The following is a 22,871-nucleotide window of genomic DNA, read 5'->3' on the forward strand; positions in this document are numbered from 1 at the left end:
ATTGTCTTAGGCCCGTATTGCATGCAGTTAACCTTGATTCACAGTTTAAACCTTTCAAATGCCATGAGAAAAGAACTATTTCCAAAATGCATCCAAGAAGGTGCATTTAGAGTATTAAGATAATGCACTTAGATCACTCACTGACAAACATAACCTCTCGCAACGAAAGAAGGAAAAGAAGAGGGGAAAAAAAAGCGAGATTCAAAGACGAGGAGAAAATTATGTTGCCTCTCGTGTGTAAGTGCTTTATTCATTGGATTACTGTACTGTATGCATTTTATATTTCCTGCACTTGCACAGAAAGTACCCGATGCCCTTAAAAATGTCATGGCTAATCGAACTTCCCTATGACGAGGGAGAGAGTCTCTCGTTTCCTTCTGCATGACAACACAATAGAGTCACTCTATCCTTGTACAATTTTCCACCATGGCACTTCTCTCGTACTTCAAAAATGTAAACACTTGCCGTGTCAAAGTATTCTAATACCCATTAATGAATGCAATCACCTTGATTCACACTTTAAACCTTTCAAATGCCATGGAAGAAACTATTTCCGAAATGTATCCAACAGGGTGCATTTACAATGTTAAAATAATGCACTTGGATAATTCATTGACAAACATAACCTCACGCAACGAAAGAAAAAAATCTCACGATTCAAAGAGGAGGGAAAATTATGCTGGTTCTCCTGTGCAGATGCATTATTTTTTGGATTACTCTTCAGTTTGCATTTTTAGATGCCTTGTGCTTGCTTGGAAAGTGCCTGACGCCGTTAAAACATAGTCGCTTATCGAACTTCACTATGACGAGGGGAGGAATTCTCTCGCTTCCGTGTGCATTGCAACAATACAATGATCCCCCACCCTTGTACAATTTCCTGGCTGGCACTTTCTCCTTTAAAACCATAAGACCGTTTGGGCTCAGCATTAAAAGAAAGCAATGCAGTTTCATCGGCAATGGCAATATTGTTCAGTGTCTACGAATTGATTATACGAGTCTTGCTTTTTCGTCAACTGTCGGCATCGCCATTGCAAGCGGATTCTGTTTCTCCTCACCCTGCCTGCTGCGTAATATTACGGCGTTCCTTAAAAATGTTCAATACAAAAGAATTCCGATCTCTCTCGATCTTCTTAGTTATGAAGCACACTGTAGCCAGCGAAGTGTGGGAGAAAGCTACCCCTGCACATTCCGGAAGACGCGTTCTATCATGACGCGGATACATTTTGAATTTAAATAATTCTGTAATATGCTACTGTTTTTTAACATGTAAAGGCAATTTCAAATTAAAAGTCTGAATTTCGGTACTGGGGTCAACATTGTACTACATTATGAATTATCCGTATTTTAAATTAAACAATTTAAATAACATGGAAAACTTCATCTCATGTTCCCGGGAACAAGAACTTCTTTGAATTAACCGATTTGGAATTATCGAGGTTCTCCTGTAAATGCACAGTGGGATAGGAACCTGGAAAGGAAGGCATAATAGGCTAAAACACAGTTTCTGGTCAGGCCTAATGTAGAAATTCTAGCTATCATGTATTGGAATTAATAATTTTTCTCCTGTGTTTAGTGTCGTCCAAAATTTGACATGATGAGAAAAATAGTTTGTAGTGTCTGTAGTATTTTTCGTATCTATGGTAGCGTTTTTTTAGATTATTCAATTGTTTCATCCAGAAATTGTGTTGCCAACCTTCTCGCACCGGAACCACGCTAAATTCATATTTACTCCGACTGAAACTATGATATTTTTTTGTGCTGAGTAATGGTGCAATGTGTTGTTGTGTTGACTTGAGACAGAATGTTTTTAATAAACTTTTCTAATCAATTATTGATAATTGTGCCTCAATTTATTTCTGATATCATATGTGGCCTTGTGGGTTATTGAATTAAATAGTGAAAAGGTTCTGACTTGCAGATTGAGTGAAATTATGAATAAATATTGTGGTTAAAGGCAGTGGTATCATATCAAATGTTCTGTGATATGTTAAGCAGCACAGGTTCTCACTTTTCATTAACAGAGCCACGGTGTGATTGGGATCTACCATTGCCAAGTTCTAGTACTAGAATAATCTTGCTGCAATCAGCGGTAAGGCTGCCCAGCTGTGTTCCTTTCATTGTGTAAACTTCCCATTCATATTAGTCCCTCCATTATACAGATAAAATTGCCCGAATACTGGTAGACCAGTTAGTCAAATAGCAAGTTATCAAAACACAGAATTAAAGCTACTCCCCAGCTCCGTTCTGCCAATATTCAGAGGTTTTTCCACTAAACTAAGTAACTCCCTAGACCACGCATCAAGCAGCAACATCGTAGGATAACTTGTACTGTATGGCAAATTGAAAATTTTAGTTTCTGCAGTTTTTGTTACATAGCATTAATTGATAGGACCAGTATTAGTTCAGATATTTCAGAACCATTTTTAGGCCTTTCCTCAAACTACCCAGTACAAATAATCTTAATTTTTCATTATATTCTGTTGTAGCCATTTTCTTATGATACGCTTCTAATGTATGTACACTCATACAGACTAGAGAAATTTAAGTTTCATTTTCTCATTCTGGACAAGACCAACACACAAATACCTATTTGGAAAAGTTGTGACTGAAGTATGGGCTTAACTTTTATCCAGTCAGTGTGTTTGATACTGAAATATCCAACAAATTCCTGGGTGAGGTACCAGGTAGTGGAGTGTTTAACCACTGTATTTAAAGTTACATTCTAAGGTCATTACTGATAAACTTCTGTTGTGTTGGCTTCTACTTCTGTATCTTTCGTACATTCTATTACTTTATAATCAGCGATATCCTGGCATATTTGCTCTGTTGATCTGTAAACTTAAGATGGTAGTTTGGCTACAATTTTGTACCCTGGAACATTCATTTTTGACAAGATAAGCGTTTAATCTTTGGCATATTTCTTGTGCGGCAGTGATGTCTGTACCGCTCTCTCTCACGAGTCTGCTTAAATGTTCACCCTTCTCCCTGGATATGAATTCTGTCTTGAGTTGTAGGATTTAATGTTCTTCTAACAAGAAAACAAAAAAGGAAAACAATCTTCATACCACATATGCTGGGCTTTCTCTTGATCAGTCTTAATTCTTTTCAGCCCCTGAAGAGTTCATTCCTGGTTTCCAGCTTCGTCAGGATGACATACATACACACTCATTTAGAGGCCATTCTGACAGATTTTTAGTCTTAATGTGGGATTCTAGGTTTAGAAGGATGCTGGTTAAATGCAGGAAAAGGAAGAGGCAAAAGTCCAAAATGAATACTGGTGGTTAGACTTGTAAAACGGGAGAAAAGCTTCCAAAGAGGTCAATATAAGCAATTAAAAGGAACCAGTGTCATATCAAGTCTTATAGAGAGATAGGAACATGAAAGGAAACTCTTAAAAGGATAAACACAAAGAAATGTCAATGTAGGTGGGGTGAGCTATAGAAAGATGGGAGGAAAAAAATTAGAAAATAAATACTTCCCTAATTCAGTAGCAATTTTTCCTAATGAAAGATGAGTAGTAGTCCAGTCATAAAAAATCTTCATGATTCTGAAGAAATTGCATCAGTAGTGTTACTAGTTAAATCCACATCTTGTATTACTTTAGACTTCCTTGTTTATGTTGTGTTATTTTCCTTTTTAGTTGGACCCCAGTGTAGAGGTGCTTGGTCAGTCCCAGGCAGCTGTACAAGAGTTACGGGACACCCGCCAGAAGATTCTGAAAGAGGCCTCGGATTATTGCCAGGGGCAATTAATGGATCTTAAACTAGATGTTACTAAACTTCGGGATGAAAATGAAGCTCTCAGGAAAGATCTTACTGAAATGGTAAGAAACATTAAGGTACTGATTTATCTCTGAAAACTGCCGTTCTCTAGGTATGGTACATAAATTCTAAAATCTAATGCAGTATTGTCATAGCAAATTTTTTAAAAAGCTACATTTAAAAAAAACCTTGTTACCTCACTCACCAGGTGGTTCAAATGGTTCTTCTGGACTTCTTATACCCCATTCTTTCTAACTGCATTCCCACTTTCATCTTCAAGTGCCTCCACAGTATCCATCGGTTCCCATTTGTCTTTGACCGTTCTGTTACAGTAACTTCATTTTGCTTCTGCTGTCTCTTCTTGAACTATCCTTTGACCTTCAGATTCTTATTTTTCTGTTCAACGTCGGATCCTTGCCTCATCCCTTATTGATATTTTATTTTTCTTTCTGTGATGCAATCCTGTTTTTGCTGCTTTCATTCTACACTTTCACACTTAATCTTACGTCACTTGCTTCTTGTATCAAGGTGTGTTTGAGTCTGGCCTGTTCATCTACAGTGTTCACTTCTTTCCTTGGCAGCTGACCTCTTATCCGGCCCTTCTTGTCTCCTTAAGTTCCCATGATCTGTATTTTTGGTGCGTGGCTATATCTCACATCTGCTACTAATTGGTTGCTGTCAAGACTTGCACTAGGTATTACTTTGACATCTATCATAAGCTTACTCCTTTCTCCATCTGTTATATAATCTATTATAGTCTAAAGTTGCAACTTTGTGATTGACTCTTTATGCAGAAGTCAGAGTTGTTCCCCTTCTGTGTTCCTCATCCCATATCCATGTGGTCTTGCCATCTTCTTGCTTCTAGTCCTGTCTGTCCAGATTTATACATTCTGGTCTCCTATGATGATATGTCTAATCTTCATGGATATCTTCCTCTAGATCATCCTGATAATTGGTTTTATCATACTGGTTTCACCTGATCAATGGTGCATACACTTATATCGGCATTAGCTCTTCTTTTCACAGATACACAATCCCATTTATTATTCTTTCATACTGGATGTAGCGATCCCTGAAAGGCATTTTCCATGATGAATCAAACTTTGATAATCTGATAATCTTCCTGTTATTACCCTGCTGGTTAGATGTATACTGTTTCAGTTTTTGTCTCTGTAGCTTTCCATTTGGTCCCTCTCAGCCTAAGGGAAAGCTATTTTCCTTTCCTCGAGGTCCATTAATTCTTCACACTTTGCTGTAAGGTTGAGTATATTGTTGGTTCCTATTCCTGTTATCCCTTCAGAGGTTGGTGCATGGTTAAAAGGCCCAGCCTATCATAACACAAGCAGTCATACCTGGCATGAGTTGGCTCATGTTGGTGTATTTGCAGAGTATCTTGCTTTCCTAGGCTATTCAAATGGAAATCAAATTGACAAAGTCCTCTTACAGACTTGCTAGACCTAAAATAACCATAGGATTTTTTTTTTTTTTCCCTGGGGATTCACAGCAGTCCCCTATCACACCTGCAAGGTAGCAGCTTTCTGATGAACGTGTGTGGCATTTCCTCTAAAAAAAACTTCTACAACCTCCTAACGGAGAACTCTTCCACGGATAGCTGTTGGTTCTCCTGCAGTTTGTTAGGTTTGGTATCGGCTGCCTAACCCTTGACTAACTTGTAGGTACAACAGTTAGTGATATATGGTAGCAGTATATTCCTGTCCTTACACAGGTTGTTAAAATAAACTATGTCTTTATTTCTGTATCAACTTTGCAGATGGTGACACACAAAAGAACAGTTGCTGAACAAGTTGAAGAGACAAATAAAACAATGGAGGACCTTAAAGAAAGCATTTTGCAGAAATTAAAGTACTTAAGGAACAGTTCTGAGCAAGAGAGAGCTACTTTGCAGTCTGTGAAGGTTGCCAAGCGCTCCTTTATTGAGGTGAGTGCTGAAGTATAAAACAGTTCGTCATTTTAGTGCAGTTAACAGTTCACTGTTTCCTTAACTTAGACGGTCCCTTAAATCACCTTAAATATTTTTGAAAAGGAAGGTACTTTGATGTGCCGTTCTCACAGAAGTAAATTATAAGCAAGGGCTCATAATTGTTGCCCTTCACAGATTTTATTAATTACTAAGGTAGCAGGGCCAAGATCGGACACACAGGCCTTAATTGGCTTAAAATAAGAATGGCAAGCATCGGAATAGGTTTATGGGAATAGATGTAGTAGTTGAAGGCATCTAGCAGAGAGCGAAAGTACATTTTGCTTCATGAATATCTTGGGGATTGTGTCGGGTGTGTGTCTATTGAAGTGAGAGATGTGGTATCGATTTGGTTAACGATACGAGTGTTTACATATTATATAGAAAAATAAATAAAATCCATGTTGGTCTCCTATGCTGATACTGCAGAATGCGCAAATTAATGCTTGACTGCGTTTTGAGTTATTATTCATGTGCATAACTCATTAAGTTTGCTGTTTGTTATTCACGCATTGAAACCACAATTGAGATAGTGGACACCTTATGTCCATTATTGGCGTCCCATGATATAATATTTTCTTCTGATCGGTATTCACAATTAAACTTAGTCTCTCCTGGACCATACTATGTTCATTTCATTAAGTAATGATGATAAAATCTAATAGTGGACAGGGAGAGTCCACTAATTACAGTAGAACCCCGATAATTCGAAATTGGTTATTTAAAAATCCTGCCTTATTCGAAGAAGCTCTTGTTCCCGGAAACATGAGATACGGTTTTGCATGTTGTTTAAATTGTTTAATTCGAAATATGGATAATTAGTAACTCGAAGTACAATCTTGTTCCCATTATTGAAATTCAGACCGTTAATTCGAAACTGCCTTTACAATCTAAAACAATAGTACGTTACAAGTAATTTAAATTCAAAATTTATACGTTTCATGATAGAACGCGTGTTCCGAAACGTGGAGGGGTAGCTTTCCACACTTAACACTCGCTTCAGTGTGTGTACAGTGTGCTTCATAATTGCCAAGTTGATTGAAATTACAATTCTTTCGTCTTCAACCTTTTATAGAACGCTGTAATATCACGCAGCAGGCAGTGTGTGGGAGACATAATCCGGCACACTGGCGATGCCGACAGTTGGAGAAAAAGCGTGGCTCATAATCAATTCGTAGGTACCGAACAATATTGCCATTGCCGATGAAACTGCATTGCTTTCTTTTAATACCGAGCTCAAACAGTCCGATGGTTTTAAAGGAGAAAATACCAGCCGGGGAATCGTACAAGGGTGGGAGACATTGTACAGTGTTGCAATGCACACGGAAGCAAGAAACTTTATCACCTCGTCAGAGGGAAGTTCGATTAGCCGCAATGTTTTAAGGGCGTCGGGCACTTCCCGTGCAAGTACATTGCATCTAAAAATTCAAATACTACAGTAATCCAAAAAATAATGCATTTTCATAGAGGAACCAGCATTCCAGCATTATTTATCCTAGGCTTTGAATTGTGAGATTTCTTTTTCTTTCGTTGCACGAGCTTATGTTTGTTAGTGATTTATCCAAGTGCGTTATTTGAATACTGTAAATGTTGGATACATTTTGGAAATACGTTTTTTTAATGGCATTTGAAAGGTTTAAACTGTGAATCAAGGTTAACTGCATGCAGTAACAGGCCTGACAATATTTTGTAACGCGGCAAGGGTTGGTAACCAGGCAAGTTGGCCGTGCGGTTAGGGGCGCGCAGCTGTAAGCTTGTATCTGGGAGATAGGGGGTTCGAACCCCACTATCAGCAGCCCTGTGAGATGTTTTTCCGTAGCTTCGCATTTTCATACCAGTCAAGTGCTGGGGCTATACCTTAATTAAGGCCACGGCTGCTTCCTTCCCATTCCTAGGCCATTCCAATCCCGTCGTTGCCATAAGATCTGTCAGTGCGATGTAAAGCAAATAGCAGAAGGAAGAGGGGAAAAAAAGGATGGCACTTATGAATTACAAATTCGCAGTTAATTCGAATTCCGAATTTCGAGGCTCAGCGACTTCAAGTCAACGAGGTTTTACTGTACTAATATCTGTCCAGTATACCAGGAGCTTTTTAATTCATTTATTATGCGTAATGTTTTTTTTTTTTTTTCTGATATCCCCATTACATTCTTTATCTTATTACTGTATCACCTGATTTCAGTTTTCCAATTATTGTTGTGGTGTAGGAGTGGTGGTGGTGGTTGTTTTTGTATTTAAGAAGAAGTGGAACTAGGTAACCATCCTCTCCTCATGTAGGACCCAACAATGGCCTTGGAAGAAGAGTTGGTGGGCTTACGAAAAAGATAAAATTGAAAAGGTAAAAAAAAAAGACCTACAAAAGAAGTTTCCCTGGGTGTCCCTCATTTAACTGCAGCCAGGAACTGTAAAGTACCTTGTACAAGCTTACATAAATCGGTATGGGAAGGGGAATTCAAAAATACGGGGCACACTCCTGTGCTAACCAGTGAAGAGGAAGGGATTGTCCTGTTGTGGATAGAATCTGTAGCTAAAGATGAATTCCTAGTTAGTAGGGATGATCTTCTGGATGATGTCGGTGAAACTCCAGAAAGATTTGACGAGAAAGAATGCTTTTGTGAATGGTAAACCTGGACGTTTGTGGTATGAAAATTTCTTGAAAATACATCAAAAGACTTTCTACTTGGGTAGTACAGAATTTAACTATCACAAGATTATCAGCAACACTGGAAAGTTCAGAGAAATTATTCCCAGAAATAAATGTTTATTATGAAAGAAAATGGTTTAGAAGAAACTTATAAGCCTTCAGTAAAAAATAATTAAAATATAGAAATCTATTTTTTTATTGTTTCGGGTATGAAATATTTAGAGAAGAGGTTCATTAAGAAGGAAATGCATTCTCTAAAGCTTTAAAGGCAAAAAGTACCTTCTTTCTCAAACAAATGTACATTTGCCAAAATGGGTCCACCATTGGCCCCGTTACGTTATGTATATTACATTACAATGTTACATTTATTCAAGTAAAACAATGCCTATTGACATAATAAACAAAATGAAACTAGAATAAGTTAAATGTTGATGGCTTCTTTATTATATATTGAAACAGGAACGCCCGTACTTCAATTTTTTGGAGAGCATGGATAACTGAGATTTTTCAATGTTAAAAATTCTTCCACCGTTTTGATACTTTTTAATTTGCCTTTTAGCAAAATTTTATTAGTCAACAGTACATGTTTCGTTCCTACTTAGGAACATCCTCAGCTGTTATTAAAGCTTAGGTGAATTGCCAAGATTTTAAACACGTTAATTTGCAGGTACATTGATTCTCTTAAAAACTACTAAAATACCTTTAAGACATTCCTTTAAGAAATCTATGTCCTTAGTTAACTTAGCTACCTTCACCTTTAGATTAAAATAGATGTTGCCTTGTTTATTTGCCTGGTTGGCCTTAGAATTGCAAGTAATCAGCTTCATTTTCCGTATCAAAACGGTGGAAGAATTTTTAACATTGTAAATCTCAGTGATTAGATTTGGATACGGAAAATGAAGCTGATTACTTGCAATTCTAAGGACAACCAGGCAAATAAACAAGGCAACATCTATTTTAATCTAAAGGTGAAAGTAGGTAAGTTAACTAAGGACATAGATTTCTTAAAGAAATGTCTTAAAGGTACAGTAGATTTCTTAAAGAAATGTCTTAAAGGTACAGTAGAAGTCCGTTATAGCGAGAATTCAGAACAGCGAATAATTTACTCGCTATAACGGATTGTCGTTATATCCGATGTTTGTATAAAAGTCGGAAAACCCTTCATGCACTTTAAAATCTGTATGAAACGGCAATCAGTTTGTTCAAAACCTGTGTTTCCGCAGATGATATCCACACTACGGCTTACTTGTTTGTTATTTTTCGTTATCCGATACTACGCGAGAGTGTATGTTTAATTTCATTCTGAAAAAAATATAGATCCGTATTTCTCCGAATCCAAGATGAACCCCACTTTTTCCATCAAAAAATTTAAATCGGGCTCAAAAAGAAGTTTGTAAAATCATACAGGTCTACACATTTTAAAACTATTTTTAGACGCTGAAAATTGATTTTCGTCAAGCCGTGTTGTGGTTTTTTTTTTTTTTTTTTTTTTTTGCGGCTGCACAATTATTCTTTATTTCCGCGGGTTTAAGGACCATTAACTTAACATTGGCATCATAATACCAAAGAGAACTCATTGCAAATTTTCTGGCAATACCTATTCCATGCGTCTCTACAATACAACGATCCATCAGGAAATTATTCCTGCTGTTTTTAAAACTGTTACTTTTACGCAGCGTCTCGCTTGTCGGGTGCGGCCAAATTCAACGGCTAGCGATGTATAGGCCTAATCGCGAAAGTTGAAAGTCAACGAACGAGTTTATTGCGCCACGGTATGGCCGATCGCTCTTGCGTTTTTCGTGCACATACCTCACAATTTCATCATCGACTTCTTTAAAGCGTCCTTGTTGCGGACCACTGAATTAATTTTTTGTACAGTATGCATTTTTTAAGCTCTTTGTCTTCACGCTAACGCCAAATATTGGCTTTAGTTAGGCCTATGCCGTATTTTTCTTGCGGCTGCACAATTATTCTACATTTCCGAGTGTTTAATAAGCATTAACTTTAAAATTGGCATCATAATATCGACTAGAACCCGTTTAAAATTTTCCATGCATCTTTACAATATCTTTACGAAGATATTCCTGCTGTCTATAAACTTTAATTTTACTAAGCGTCAAGTACAATAGACGTGTTATGACTGCCACTGAATAGCCATTTCTTTTCTAAGAATTCGAAGGTTCGCATGTTTTGATGCCATTCTGCAGATTTGAGAAACACACAGGCACTGTACACTGTAGAAGCGGTAACGATGTGTAGTAAAGAGGCGGTCGTTTCTTGTCAATGAGTTCTGTGCGCGTGTGAAAAGAAGCAGCGTGGTTACCACGGTAGTTGCTAGTGGTATCCATTTACTTACTGTTAGGCCGCGAATGCAACAACTCTTGAGTTTTCGCATGAGATTCTGAGAGAAAAAAGTCTTGGATTCGGAGAAATATGGTATCCCTCCAGAGATTTCTGTGGCAAACACCTCAGCTTTCTTCTTCAAACAGCGTCACCTAACCTAACCGTACCGGTATATGTAGCCTATCATGAGAACATATTTGAAACGCATGTAGAGAAATAACCTCGCGAAAAACTTTCATGTAAATAGCCGTTACTAGACGCGAGAAGATATGAAATGTCCTCCGAAATCAGTGATGTACTCTGCGATATCTTGAGGTGTATGACATTCTTACGTAATTTCCGTATATAACACTAAAATTAAGATATCGTTTATTCAGTCTTTATTTTTACGAGTTAACAACTGCTATCGGCCACGTTATTTACGCATTTATTACGAAAACGTGTTATACTCTTTTCATTTCGAATTTTCTTTAGAGAACAGCAGTCGATGGGTATTACTTATCAACTCCAACATCGCCTTTGAATCTCAACGAGAGAGCTCGCAAATGCACAAAGTGAGAAAACTGTACCGTACCGAAGATGGTCGATCTCATCTTGTTGCAAACGTTTCAGTTTTCTTATTCAAACAACGCCACGTATCCTAACCGTATTATACGTATGATGAAAACACACATCAAGCGCCGGTAGAGAAATTATACCTTTCTCGCTATAAATTTTCATAATAGCCTTTCCGTAATTTAACCAAACGCGACAAAATACAAACTAACCTATGAAATCAATTAACCCATTGAGCCCTGCATATTTGTTGGATTGAAACTGCGTTGGCGCTGAGATTATTTTGGCGGAAATATAGTGTCGCTTCATATCATGAGAAATTTCTTACTTAAAAGACCATTAAAGATTTAAATGTACATGAAAAAAAAGGCTTTCATACCACAAACTGCGGAACAAGGAATAGAGTAAAACATTTTATTTTATTAGCATGACGGGACCGTGCTCAGTCCGCTTGCTGAGCTGTAACACAGTCTTCTCGTTGCACTTCCTCTTCGATTTCCACATCTATTTGTTATTCAGGAGTGTTGTTCACACTAGTACTAATATTACTACTAATTTCACTGAAAAAATACGTTCCTAATCATCATTACTTCCTAAAAGGGGTTATATATCGGTAAATATAAGTTCTATACTGGCAGCCATCTTGTTTACAAATGAATCTCAAAGCTAGAGATAGCCCACTTCAAACTAACATTACCAAGCACACTATCGATATATATTAGCAAAGAGCATATAACATTGCAAAGAAAGAGTCCCTACACAAATCACAAATGGAACTCACTCTGCCATCTCTTGAGGAAAAGTTGAATTACGTAGTAAAATGAGACAACGGAACAGTTCCGTGGTCCGGCGTTTGGTCCACCGAGACGAAGCACGGAACGGTTCCGTGGCTCGGGCCCAATGGGTTAAGCACTCTGCCATATCTCGAGGTGTATCCCATTCTTACTTAATTGCAGTATTTAGCCTCAAAATTAAGCGGTCGTTTAGTCAGCCTTAATTTATAACGAGTTAACAACCGTTAAGAAGATGTACAATATTATAGGGAAGGATCCACCTTTCAATACTCCGTAGTAAGTTGAACTAAAAAGTAGTTACAACCTGTTTATTGGGACTGGTTTCAACACATTTCAAGTGTCATCATCAACCAATTAGCGAAGATCTTAAAACAACTAATATATTGAACACAGGCAAAATATTAACATTATATCATAACGTAGCAATTCAGTTAATGTTCAAAACACAATAATCACAGTCAAGAGAGTAAACAGAACATCACTATCTTGCGCCGAAAACAAATATAGTTGAAGTTCATAAGCAGATCAAGTATGCACTTATGTAAAGTCGTTGCTAGGCAGGTCTTGTAGGCATTTGTTTCTCCGGCCGAAGAGTAAAAGTTGACGTGAATGAAGTCTTAGGAAAACAGTGTAGGATTTAATTTCGTCAAATTCAAAGTGGATATATAGGTTTTAAAATAATTTAAAACGTTAAAAAAAATAAAGCCAAATAAAAATATATTAAAAAATAGGAAGAAATAATGAAAGAAATACGAGGTTCAACTCGAAACAACTTGCCGTAGTAATTGATAAAGAAATGATAAATAGAGAAAGGGGGTGGGGAACGTTTATTAGAGGGTGGTGATGGTGGTTATTGTTATTAGAGGAAATACAATTGGGCAACAATCCTTTATATAACACTAATTCGAGGAAAAAAGAGGAAGAGAACCGACACTTCGAAAAATGGAAGATATCGGCTAAAGGAAGACTAGGGCCACGAAGGGCATGAAAATGAAAGACTCCCTAGCCCTCGGAAACCTAATAGCGTCGGGGTCGGAAAGGAACAAGAGTTGACCAAGGGAGGTCGGACAGGATAGATGAAAGTGAGGAGCCTGGCACAAGTAAGTGGAAGCAATGCCAGGACTCAGCTAAGGGCCCCGTGGTCGCCAACCCACGCTCCGAAGTTCAGAGCCCCTGGGGGATGGAGGGTGGGAAGGAAAGAAAAATGGAAGGGATCCGATCAGCCAAAGGAAGACAAGGGCCACGAAGGGCGTGAAAATAAGACTCCCTAGCCCTCGAAAACCTAAAAGCGTCGGGGTCGGAAAGGAACAAGAGTTGACCATTATCGTACACGTTATTTACGCATTTATTACGAAAATACATTCTCTTTCATTTCAAATTTTCTTTACGGAACAGCTGTCGACGGATATTACTAATCGACTCCGACATCGCCTTCGAATGTTGACGAGAGAAATCGCTAGTGCACATAGCGAGGAAACGATGCCAAAGGTAATCGATCGCATGCAATATCATCGCTGGGGTGCATAAATATCGGTAACGGAAAAAAATCGCGGGCTTAATCGCTCGTAATAACGGATGCGACAGAAAAAAAGTCGTCGCTATAACAGAGTTCTCGTTATATGCCGTACTCGCTATTGCGGACTTCTGCTGTATTTTAGTAGTTTTTAAGAGAATCAATGTACCTGGAAAATAACGTGTTCAAAATCTTGGCAATTCAACTAAGCTTTAAAACACCTGAGGATGTTCCTAAGTAGGAACGAAACGTGTACTGTTGTCAAATAAAAATTTGCTAAAAGGCAAATAAAAAAGTATCAAAACGGTGGAAGAATTTTTAACATTCTAAATCTCAGTGATTAGATTTTGATCCGGAAAATGAAGCTAATTACTTGCAATTCTAAGAGCATGGATAACGTCAAGGCGTGTACGGCTCACGCTTAGAGTATGACAGAAGGGTAGTGAAATAAATTTATGATTAAAGTGGAACTTCAAGAGATAAGCAAAGGAATTATATCACCTTTTACAGATGTATTGTGAGATTGCCCTTGAAGGTGAGGAGGAGACGTTGTTCTGCGACATAACAGAACTTGAACTGTCATAAACTGTTTCTTTATATTTTCGTAGAAGCTCTAATTTATTTCAATGAGAGTGCATGCTGTACTCATTGCATACAGTGCAGAGACTGTATCCAAAGAATTTAATTAATTTTTTTGAGATTGAGTGAAATGCCTAATTATTGCATCTCGGAAGGTTCCAGATTGCTTTCATTGTTTATTATTTCAAGTACGATGGTGCCTACTGCATTATTCTCATGGAACTGTGACTTTGATTTCATCTTTGTTTCGAAAGTGCGTCCAACACCATCGTACTTGACCTCTATAAATATTGAATAATTTGCACATGAAAATGTATAAAATAATTAATATCTCAAGAACTAATCAACTTGCAATGCTCAAATTTACCACAGTGGTTTATGTTATGACTATTCATAAGCATACAAAATTTCAAAGGTGTAGCTCAGTTTCTATAGAATTAGGAAATTTCAGTCCCTGTGTCCCTTAAGGGAAAAAAGGTAGGCACTGTTCTTTACAAAATAACATGACACTGTTCGTAAAAGAATTGTTCAGTCGCTAGGGCACAATTTTACGAGATAGCTTAACACGGTAGAGAAACAACTACAGCACAGTTTCAAACATACAGTCTCTTTAAATTCACAATCCACAAAAGAAATAAAATTGCACAGCTCTTCAGACTGATAGAAACGAAATAAGCTTTCGTTCATGCGCAGAGTCAAAGTCCACGCAGAAGGCTTTCAGCACTATCACTTTCGAACCCATGTACTCATCCGGACAGAGTAACGAACCGTATAGCGAGGCGACGATGTGCTTGCTCGCCCACACAGACTGCGTGACACACACACACCGCATACTGCACACTCCTTTACTCAAGGCTGGCGCCTCCCTTTTATTTCCGAAGGTCGGACGATGTGGTTGAGCATGTGGGCATGTATAAAAATGTATATCTCGGCCATCCTTCCGTCGATTTACATGAAATTTTGGCTAGCAGCACTTATTGTTCAGGCCTACAAGGTGACGTTCTCGAAATTATGATATTACATTCCGTTCATGATGAAATGCCATAGAACAAGAGAGAACCTTCGGTGTGATGTCACTTGGCCTTGGCTGGTGTTCTGGAGCAGTGCTAGTTTGCATGCTGTCTCCCACAATGCCTGCACGCTCGGCGCTCATTTTGAATGCATACAGTCGGGTGTTAGCGAGTTCCTCTCAAGAAATACATGAACGTGAATGCTCGCAGGGCATTCCCGTTTCAATATATAATTCTAGTAGAGGTAGTTCTCGAGCTATAATAGTTTGAAAATTGTAAATTCGGTATTGGTCTGCTCCATGTGCCAGTTCTAATTTAACTCCTTCCCTTGGATCTTTAAGGCTACTCGAATGCAACTTTCCAGACATCTTTTTTCTCTTTACAACTCCAGATCTGTAGAGCAACGTTTGAACAATGAGAAATATAGAGCTGCTACTCCTAGATACACTTTATTTTTATGAGGATGCATGTAACACTGTGACAAATGAAAATTAAAATTTCACGAACTAGAATTGAGCAGATTAATTCTGACAGGTTAAAATAATTCAGAAAATGTATAGTGGTCAATTTGAACAACCGGAGGTACCTAACTTATCATTTTGTTTTTATTTCTGAGGGATATTTAGTTTTGAGCAGGTAGCAGGCAGGGACCCTCTTGGAGGCAGCCCTACCCAGGGAGAGGTGCTCCTGCCTATGCGAGTCCCAGAGCACACTGACCCGGTTTGTAACATCTGGTGAATGTCCCAGCTCCGGGTTATGAGTGGAGACGTGAACGGCATCTACAGCGGAGAAGATGGACTTCGGTACGGTTGAGATGGCGGAGGGGGCAAACCCGTAGTGTCTGTACTCCTCAGGAGCGGCTACGATATGCGCCTGTCTCCGTGTTAGTGGCAGCCTAATTTTGAACCTGGCTGTGGGTATAAAATGCCTTTGGGTGTGGCTAGCCCATCGTTATACTAGCTTATATGGACAAAGCACATATGGTGCCTCAGAAAAGGTTAGGCCATCCCCTGCTAAAAGCGATGCGCAGCTCTTCAGGTGCGGGGGGAACTGTGAGAAATAGGCAACCAGCACCAAACTACATACAGATTGCGACAGCAATTGTCCTGACACTGTTAATAAACTTAACCATGATAGGTTAATATTGTGTCGTGTCCGTATTGACTAGTCTGAATGTATAATATAACTATTTAAAATAGTTTATTTGATTGAGGCGGATTCAAATAAGCTATTTTAAATAGTTATATTATACATGTCCTGACACTGATGGGAGAGACAGAACAACATGTTGAGTTTATGAAGGGAAAAGATATAGCCATACTTGGACCGTCTGAGACCAAGAAGAGGGGTACAGGAGAGATTCCTCTGATAGGATACAGGCTGTATTACAGCAGGGGACCTGCAGCGAAAAATTGAGTGGCCATCATACTTGGAAAGGAAATGCAAGAATATGTGGAATATACAAAATACGTCAGCGTTAGGATGATGGTGATGAGACTTCACTTTGAAAATGGTATGAAAGATCTTTCAGTTGTATGCCCCACAAATGGGTTGCATAGACGAACATCTGGAGGACCTTTTAGAGGAAGTGGAGCGACAGATAGAAGATAAGTGATATTGATGGGAGATCTAAATGCACAATTTGGAATGGAAAGACAAGGAAGATGATGTAGGGCCCTCTAGATATGGAAAGGTAAATCTAGAAGGGGAGTTCTTGGTGGATGAGACTATTGTTGGAAACACCTGGTTTAGGAAGATCAGTCGGAAGATAACGAGGTATGGTTGGGGAGGCAGACAAACAAAGACGATTGATTATATTATCATAGAGAAAGAACACCAAAAGAACCTTTTAGATCTTACAGCTATGCCTGAAGAAGCCTTTGGAGATCATAGTTGTGATAGGCAAATTGAAAGTAGGAAAGATTGAAAAACCTCCATTAAGAAGAGAGAAAAGAACTAAAGTACGGAAATTGAAGGAGAAAAGCATACCAAGAAGAATTTCAAAGGGAAATAATATCCTTGCTACCCGGGACGGAGCTGGGCAATGTTGAAGATGAATGGAAAAGATTTAAGGAAGCACTGGTTGGATGTGCAGAAAAGGTATGTGGTAGAACATCAGGAAATGTGAACGACAAAAGGACACACTGGTGGAATGATACGGTAAAGATTAAAGTTCAGGAGAAGAAAATGGCATGGAAAGCATGAAAAACATCTAAAACTGAAGAAAGTAGAAGAAAATACGGGGAGGCAAAGAATTTGGCCATGAAAGTAGCAGAGAAAGAAAAGAGGAAAAGCTGGGCCTTAATCACACGGAAATTGAGAGATGATATGCAGGGCAGCAGGAAATTACTGTATGGTATCTCAAGAAACAAAAAGAGATAAACACCAGATTTGTGAAGGATGAAGATGGCATAATATTAACAAAGCCAGAAGAAATAAGGAATGGATGGAGAGTATTTTCAGAAGTTGCTGAACATAACATCTGATGAGTCATTGAGGACCAGGAAAGGCAATTAGTTGAACAAATGGATAAAGAAATTACAATGAATGAAATTGAAAAGGGAGTAAGAAAGATGAAGAATGAAAACTGCTGGAATAGATGAAATTTCAGTGGAGATGATAAAGGCAGCTGGAGCAGTGGACATACAACAGAGTTCTTAGGATTGTCTGGGAGAATAAGGAGGTCGCTGATGATTGGCAAAAAGGAATAATCATCCCAATTTTCAAGAAAGGCGATAAGAAAGTGTTGAAGAACTACAGGGGAATTACACTAATATCCCATGTTACTAAGATAATGGAGAGGATACTGGAAAGTAGGAAAAGGTTGAGGGTTGAGAATCAGGTACAGGAAAATCAGTTTGGTTTCAGAAGTGGAAGGTCAACAATAGAGCCAATTTTCATTATGAGAGAACTAATGGAAAAGCAATGGGAGTATGCAAATGATATGGTGATGACATTGACATTGAAAAGGCATATGGCAGTGTTCCCAGGACTAAAGTTTGGGACAGTCAAGTACAAAAAGGAATTGGACAGGGATTAATAAAAATGAGTGTGGCAATGTACAAGGAATGTTGTAGTTGAGTGCAAACACAAGTTGGCAGGACAAGTTGGTTCAAAATAACCTATGGGCTGAGACAGGGAAGTGTTCTGTCACCAATCCTGTTTACAATAGTAATGGTGGCATCATGTCAACAGCAAAAGCAGCATATGGAGGAAGAGAAATCAACATGTGGTTATTTGCAGATGATATTGTGATTTGGGGAGAAGACAAAAGAACAGTTGAATGTGGTGGATTGAAAATAAGTGTAGAAAAGAGTAAAACTCGTGTTGCGGCTAGAGGGGAGAGAGAAGGGAAAGGTCAGATTAGATTTGCAGAAAAGCCCCTGGAAGTAGTGGAAATGTTTAACTACCTGGGGAGTGAATTAATCCAGGATGCTCGACTAGATGCTATGATTAGCAAGAGGATTCAAGCTGGAAGTTGTTTCTATCATTGTGTAAGAAACATGATATGGGACGAAGATGTGCCAATGGAAGCAAAGGAAACTATGTACAAAATGTATTTCATACCCATAAACAACTTACGGAACAAACTTGTACAATGACAAAGAAGGATGAGAGTCGAAATCGGGCAGCCGAAATGAAGTTCATGAAGACTATGATACAGAAGAATAAAAGAGACAAAATAAGGAATGAAAAATCCGAGAAGAAATTGGAGTGGATAAAATGAATGATAGAATAGGGATGAGACTACTAAGATGGTTTGGGCACATAAAGTGAATGAGTGATGAAAGAATGCCAAAAAAGGTTATGGAAATGCAAATGCAAGGAAGAAGAGGCCGTGGACGACCAAGATTGAGATGGAAGGACATAATCCAATGCAGTATTATAGGAAGAAACCTGGACTGGGACACAGTGTTGGAGGAGGAGTGGTGGAAAGACCGAAGAAAGTGGAGAGGAACCATATGTGCCCTTACCTGGCTACAGCTGGATAAAGGGAAATGATGTTTTAGTTTTTAAAATTTTATTTTCTCTATAATACAAAATATGCTTCTAGGTTCCTTTTTTTTTATAGTCTTTATTTTATTGCTTCATTTTTGTGTACTAGTTTGTGTTGTCTGCCAACAGTTGAAAAGTCTTCTCCAAAATAAAACTAAAACTAGTCCAACACAATTGGTCCTACCTACCCCCTGTGGGTGGGGATGCAGACGGAGAATACACCCACGGTATCCCCTGCGTGTCGTAAGAGGCGACTAAATGGGGCGACCAAGGGATGATTGTATTAGAACCATGAACCTTCTTGTGATTAGTACCACCACGCGGGGAACACCATGGGTCGCTTAGTAGCACAGAGAAGCACCCTGGGGTCAGCGCCCCACTGTCAGCTTTTACGGTACCTGTGATTAGTACTCCTATATGAGCGACACCTTTGTTCTGGCTTGCTTATGATTAGTACCCACCATATGAGGAATACCATGGGATGGTAAGAGTCCCTGTGGTTAGTACACTTATGTGACGAGCACGGTAGGTTTGCGTTGCCTATAAATGGCGCCGCAGTGTGCAAAACAAGATAGGTCTGTATTACATGTGCGAATTTCGTTACCTGTGAGTAGTACCATAATGTGTGGAATACTGCAAGTCTACACTACTTTTGATTAGTACCGCACCATGACAAATACCGTGGTTCTACTTTCCTAGCGATAAGAACCATTATGAGGAGCCGATTGCTTGGGTTTTGGACCCCTGTAGACTGCAAGCATCATTGATTCAGTATTGTGCTTTAGAAGCGGTCCCCTTGGTCAGTAATACTATTGTTTTACGTCAGTTTCTGTGAATGTGAGGCACTGCGGGTCGGATCCACTAATTGTTTTAAATTCGTATCCATCCATTCATTCTTCATCCTAACATTTTGAAATCTGGTCAGTGGAGGATTTTGTACTTTTAATTTGTCATTACATTTCATACCATTAGGGGCTGATGACCTAGATGTTAGGCCCCTTGCAACAAGCATCATCATCACCACAAATGGTCCTACCAGTTAGTTGTGGGAAGTGCCCTAATCTGCAGTGAAGAGATTGGGTGTGATATAATCCTAATTATCGGACCATTGTACAGGCGTACGCCTAACTCATAGAGATATCTTTTCCCAGTGGAGGTCCATCATCTTCCTGCATTTAACACTCCTTATCTTGAAATCCTTAATTTATATTTCAAAATCGCTACCACCACTGCTGCAGCTATCATTTTCATCGGTACGACCTCAATAAACACACTCATCTTGCAAATACCGTATATCCTCCAGTACCGTATATCCTCCAGTAACACAACCCACTGCTCACCATGCCACCATTTATGTTTACATGGAGAGCCACTTTATTGTGATGCACGAGTCTCATATTTCCAAAGACTACTGTCCAAAGATCACTAAACATTAAGATACATAGCAATCTTTTCTAAATACTTCATGCCGGGAGTGCCAGTAGTTAACACTAAAATTCAGAGATGGCAGAGGTATACGTTCCTAAAACACAGTTACGACCTAGTACGATATATTACGGAGGGGTTTAAGAGAGGAAAGTGGAAAAAAATATTCCTTTGTATTCTGGAAAAGAGAATTATTAGCCTTCGAAACTTGTGTTCAAAATGTTGACCAAAAGCTTCAGTACAAGCTTCCAGTTTGCCGTGTAATGCAAACTTTATAGCATTTCATCAGAAATTTCAACCCGCGTAGCAGTAATAAAACGTTTCATACCATGTTGTTTAGTCTGAATGCTCTTGTAAACAGTGTCTTCTGGCCTTCCACGGAGAGATATGTCTAAAGGGGTTAATTTTTCTGTTTTCAATGCATGGATCAGCGTGAAATTACAGTAGAAGTCCGTTATAGCGAGTACAGCATGTAACGAGAACCCCGTTATAATGATAATTTTTTTCTCCGTTCCTTCAAAGTTCCTATTTTAAACTGTGTATTATCCTTCATTATGAAAGGCCTATCTCTGGTGCATCCGTTGTTACGAGCGATTATGTGCACACGATTCTTTCCATTACCGATATTCATGCACCGTGTCATTATACTGCATGCGATCCATCATCTTCGGCAGCTTTTTCTCGCTATGGCCACTAGCGAGCTTTCTCGTCGCCATTCGAAGGCAATGTCGGAGTCTATTATATTCTGCGCGGCCTTGAAGTTTCGCAAAACAAATGAGCATCGCCTTTCATCTGTTGCCAGCGCGCTACGCCCGCGAGAACAGCTGAGTGCAATACGACCGCAGTAAACAGCCATATATAGTAAAAATGTAATACCGTACTCAGAAATACGAATACATGTGGATTGAAAACAAATTCATAAAATCTACACTTACTAACATCAGACGCTAATAAGAGAATATATTATTCAGAATAAAAGATAGTTGGGGAATAACACATCACTCGCCACCAATGCCTGGCACTGGAAGGAGGTGATGGCCTACAAAGGGAACACTCCACTGATCTGAGTCACTGGAACCCTCCAACAATGTATCGTTGTCACTATCACCAGCTCCCAAAAAATATTATTAAACTTTTGACGGAGTTCTCCAGTACATCTTCATTTTCCCATGCCTCACGTATTAATCTTTGTGTACTGCGCACAACGTTCCTCCAGTCATCGGCACTGACATTTGCCACAGCTTCGGCTAACAGGTTTTCCACCTCGGGTACATAAAACGCTTATTTTTTGTTGCAACATAACCCTTAACCTGAGCCCAAATCTTCTCTATTGCATTGAAATGGCAATGATAAGGTGGAAGTCTAATAACTTTATGCTATGACGTCTTGCAATTTCGTCCACGACATACACTAGAAATTCTGGCTTGTTTTCTTTCACAAGCTGCAACAGTTCACCTTTTTTCATGTCATCCTGCACAGGAATGTTGTGCCTCCTTAACCACTCAGCTAGAATAGACTTCTTTGCTGCCATTGTCGGAGCTTTGTCTTGAATAACGGAATGGTAGGGGGCATTGTCCATTATTATTGTACAATTTTCAGACAGGTTATTCATTAGTGTGTATTCAAACCAGCTCTGAAAATTGACACTATTCATCTCCTTGTGGTAATCGCCAGTCTTCTTAGACCTCAGAACATATCAAGAGTTAGGTACAAATCCACTTGCGGTACCGGCATGTAGCACAATAATTCTTACCCCCCTTTCCAATGGGCACTGCCATTGTACCTTCCACAGAATCATCTGTCCAGCCTTTTCCTACGGTATAGTTTGCATTTATCCATGTTTCATCTAACCACACAATCGAATCAAAGTTTTCCTTCATAACGTCCCTTAAAAACTGGCAGCGCCACTTAACAATATCACTTCTCTCCATTAATACTCGCCGACCGTTTAATTTCTTGTAACGGAGTCCCAGTTCCTTTACCACTACATTCAGTGAAGTCTTGCTTCCATTAAATAGTTCGCTTTCCTTCAGAGACTCGCAAGAGTAGGGTGGTCTTTTCTGCGGTAGTAGACATAAATATGACGAATGGCATCTTTCTGGAAACTGTCAGTTCGTCACTGGTTTGGCCCGATTCCTTTTCTTACCCGGCATTTCAAACTTAGAGGACCCTGGAGATTGTTCCTCAGTGTGGTATTTCTCCTTCCCAACTTCCACTGTGTATTTACTTACTTTGGTAGCGTCGGCAGTTCTCTGTACAGCTTGTGCTAAAGG

The 22,871-nt window shown here is 39.0% G+C and overlaps 1 protein-coding gene across 2 annotated transcripts in view; it reads left to right on the forward strand.

The window, feature by feature from the left end:
* LOC136857351 (kinesin-like protein Klp61F) overlaps positions 1-22,871 on the forward strand; it is a 295,057-nt gene that overhangs the window by 158,735 nt on the left and 113,451 nt on the right. For both annotated transcript variants that reach the window (XM_067135960.2, XM_067135961.2), the window contains exons 11-12: positions 3,641-3,823; positions 5,533-5,700. In XM_067135960.2, the coding sequence (XP_066992061.2) occupies positions 3,641-3,823; positions 5,533-5,700 (351 nt within the window). The remainder of the gene's footprint in view (positions 1-3,640; positions 3,824-5,532; positions 5,701-22,871) is intronic.

This window comes from Anabrus simplex, chromosome 1, assembly GCF_040414725.1.
Source record: "Anabrus simplex isolate iqAnaSimp1 chromosome 1, ASM4041472v1, whole genome shotgun sequence".
Taxonomy (NCBI): Eukaryota; Metazoa; Arthropoda; class Insecta; order Orthoptera; family Tettigoniidae; genus Anabrus; species Anabrus simplex.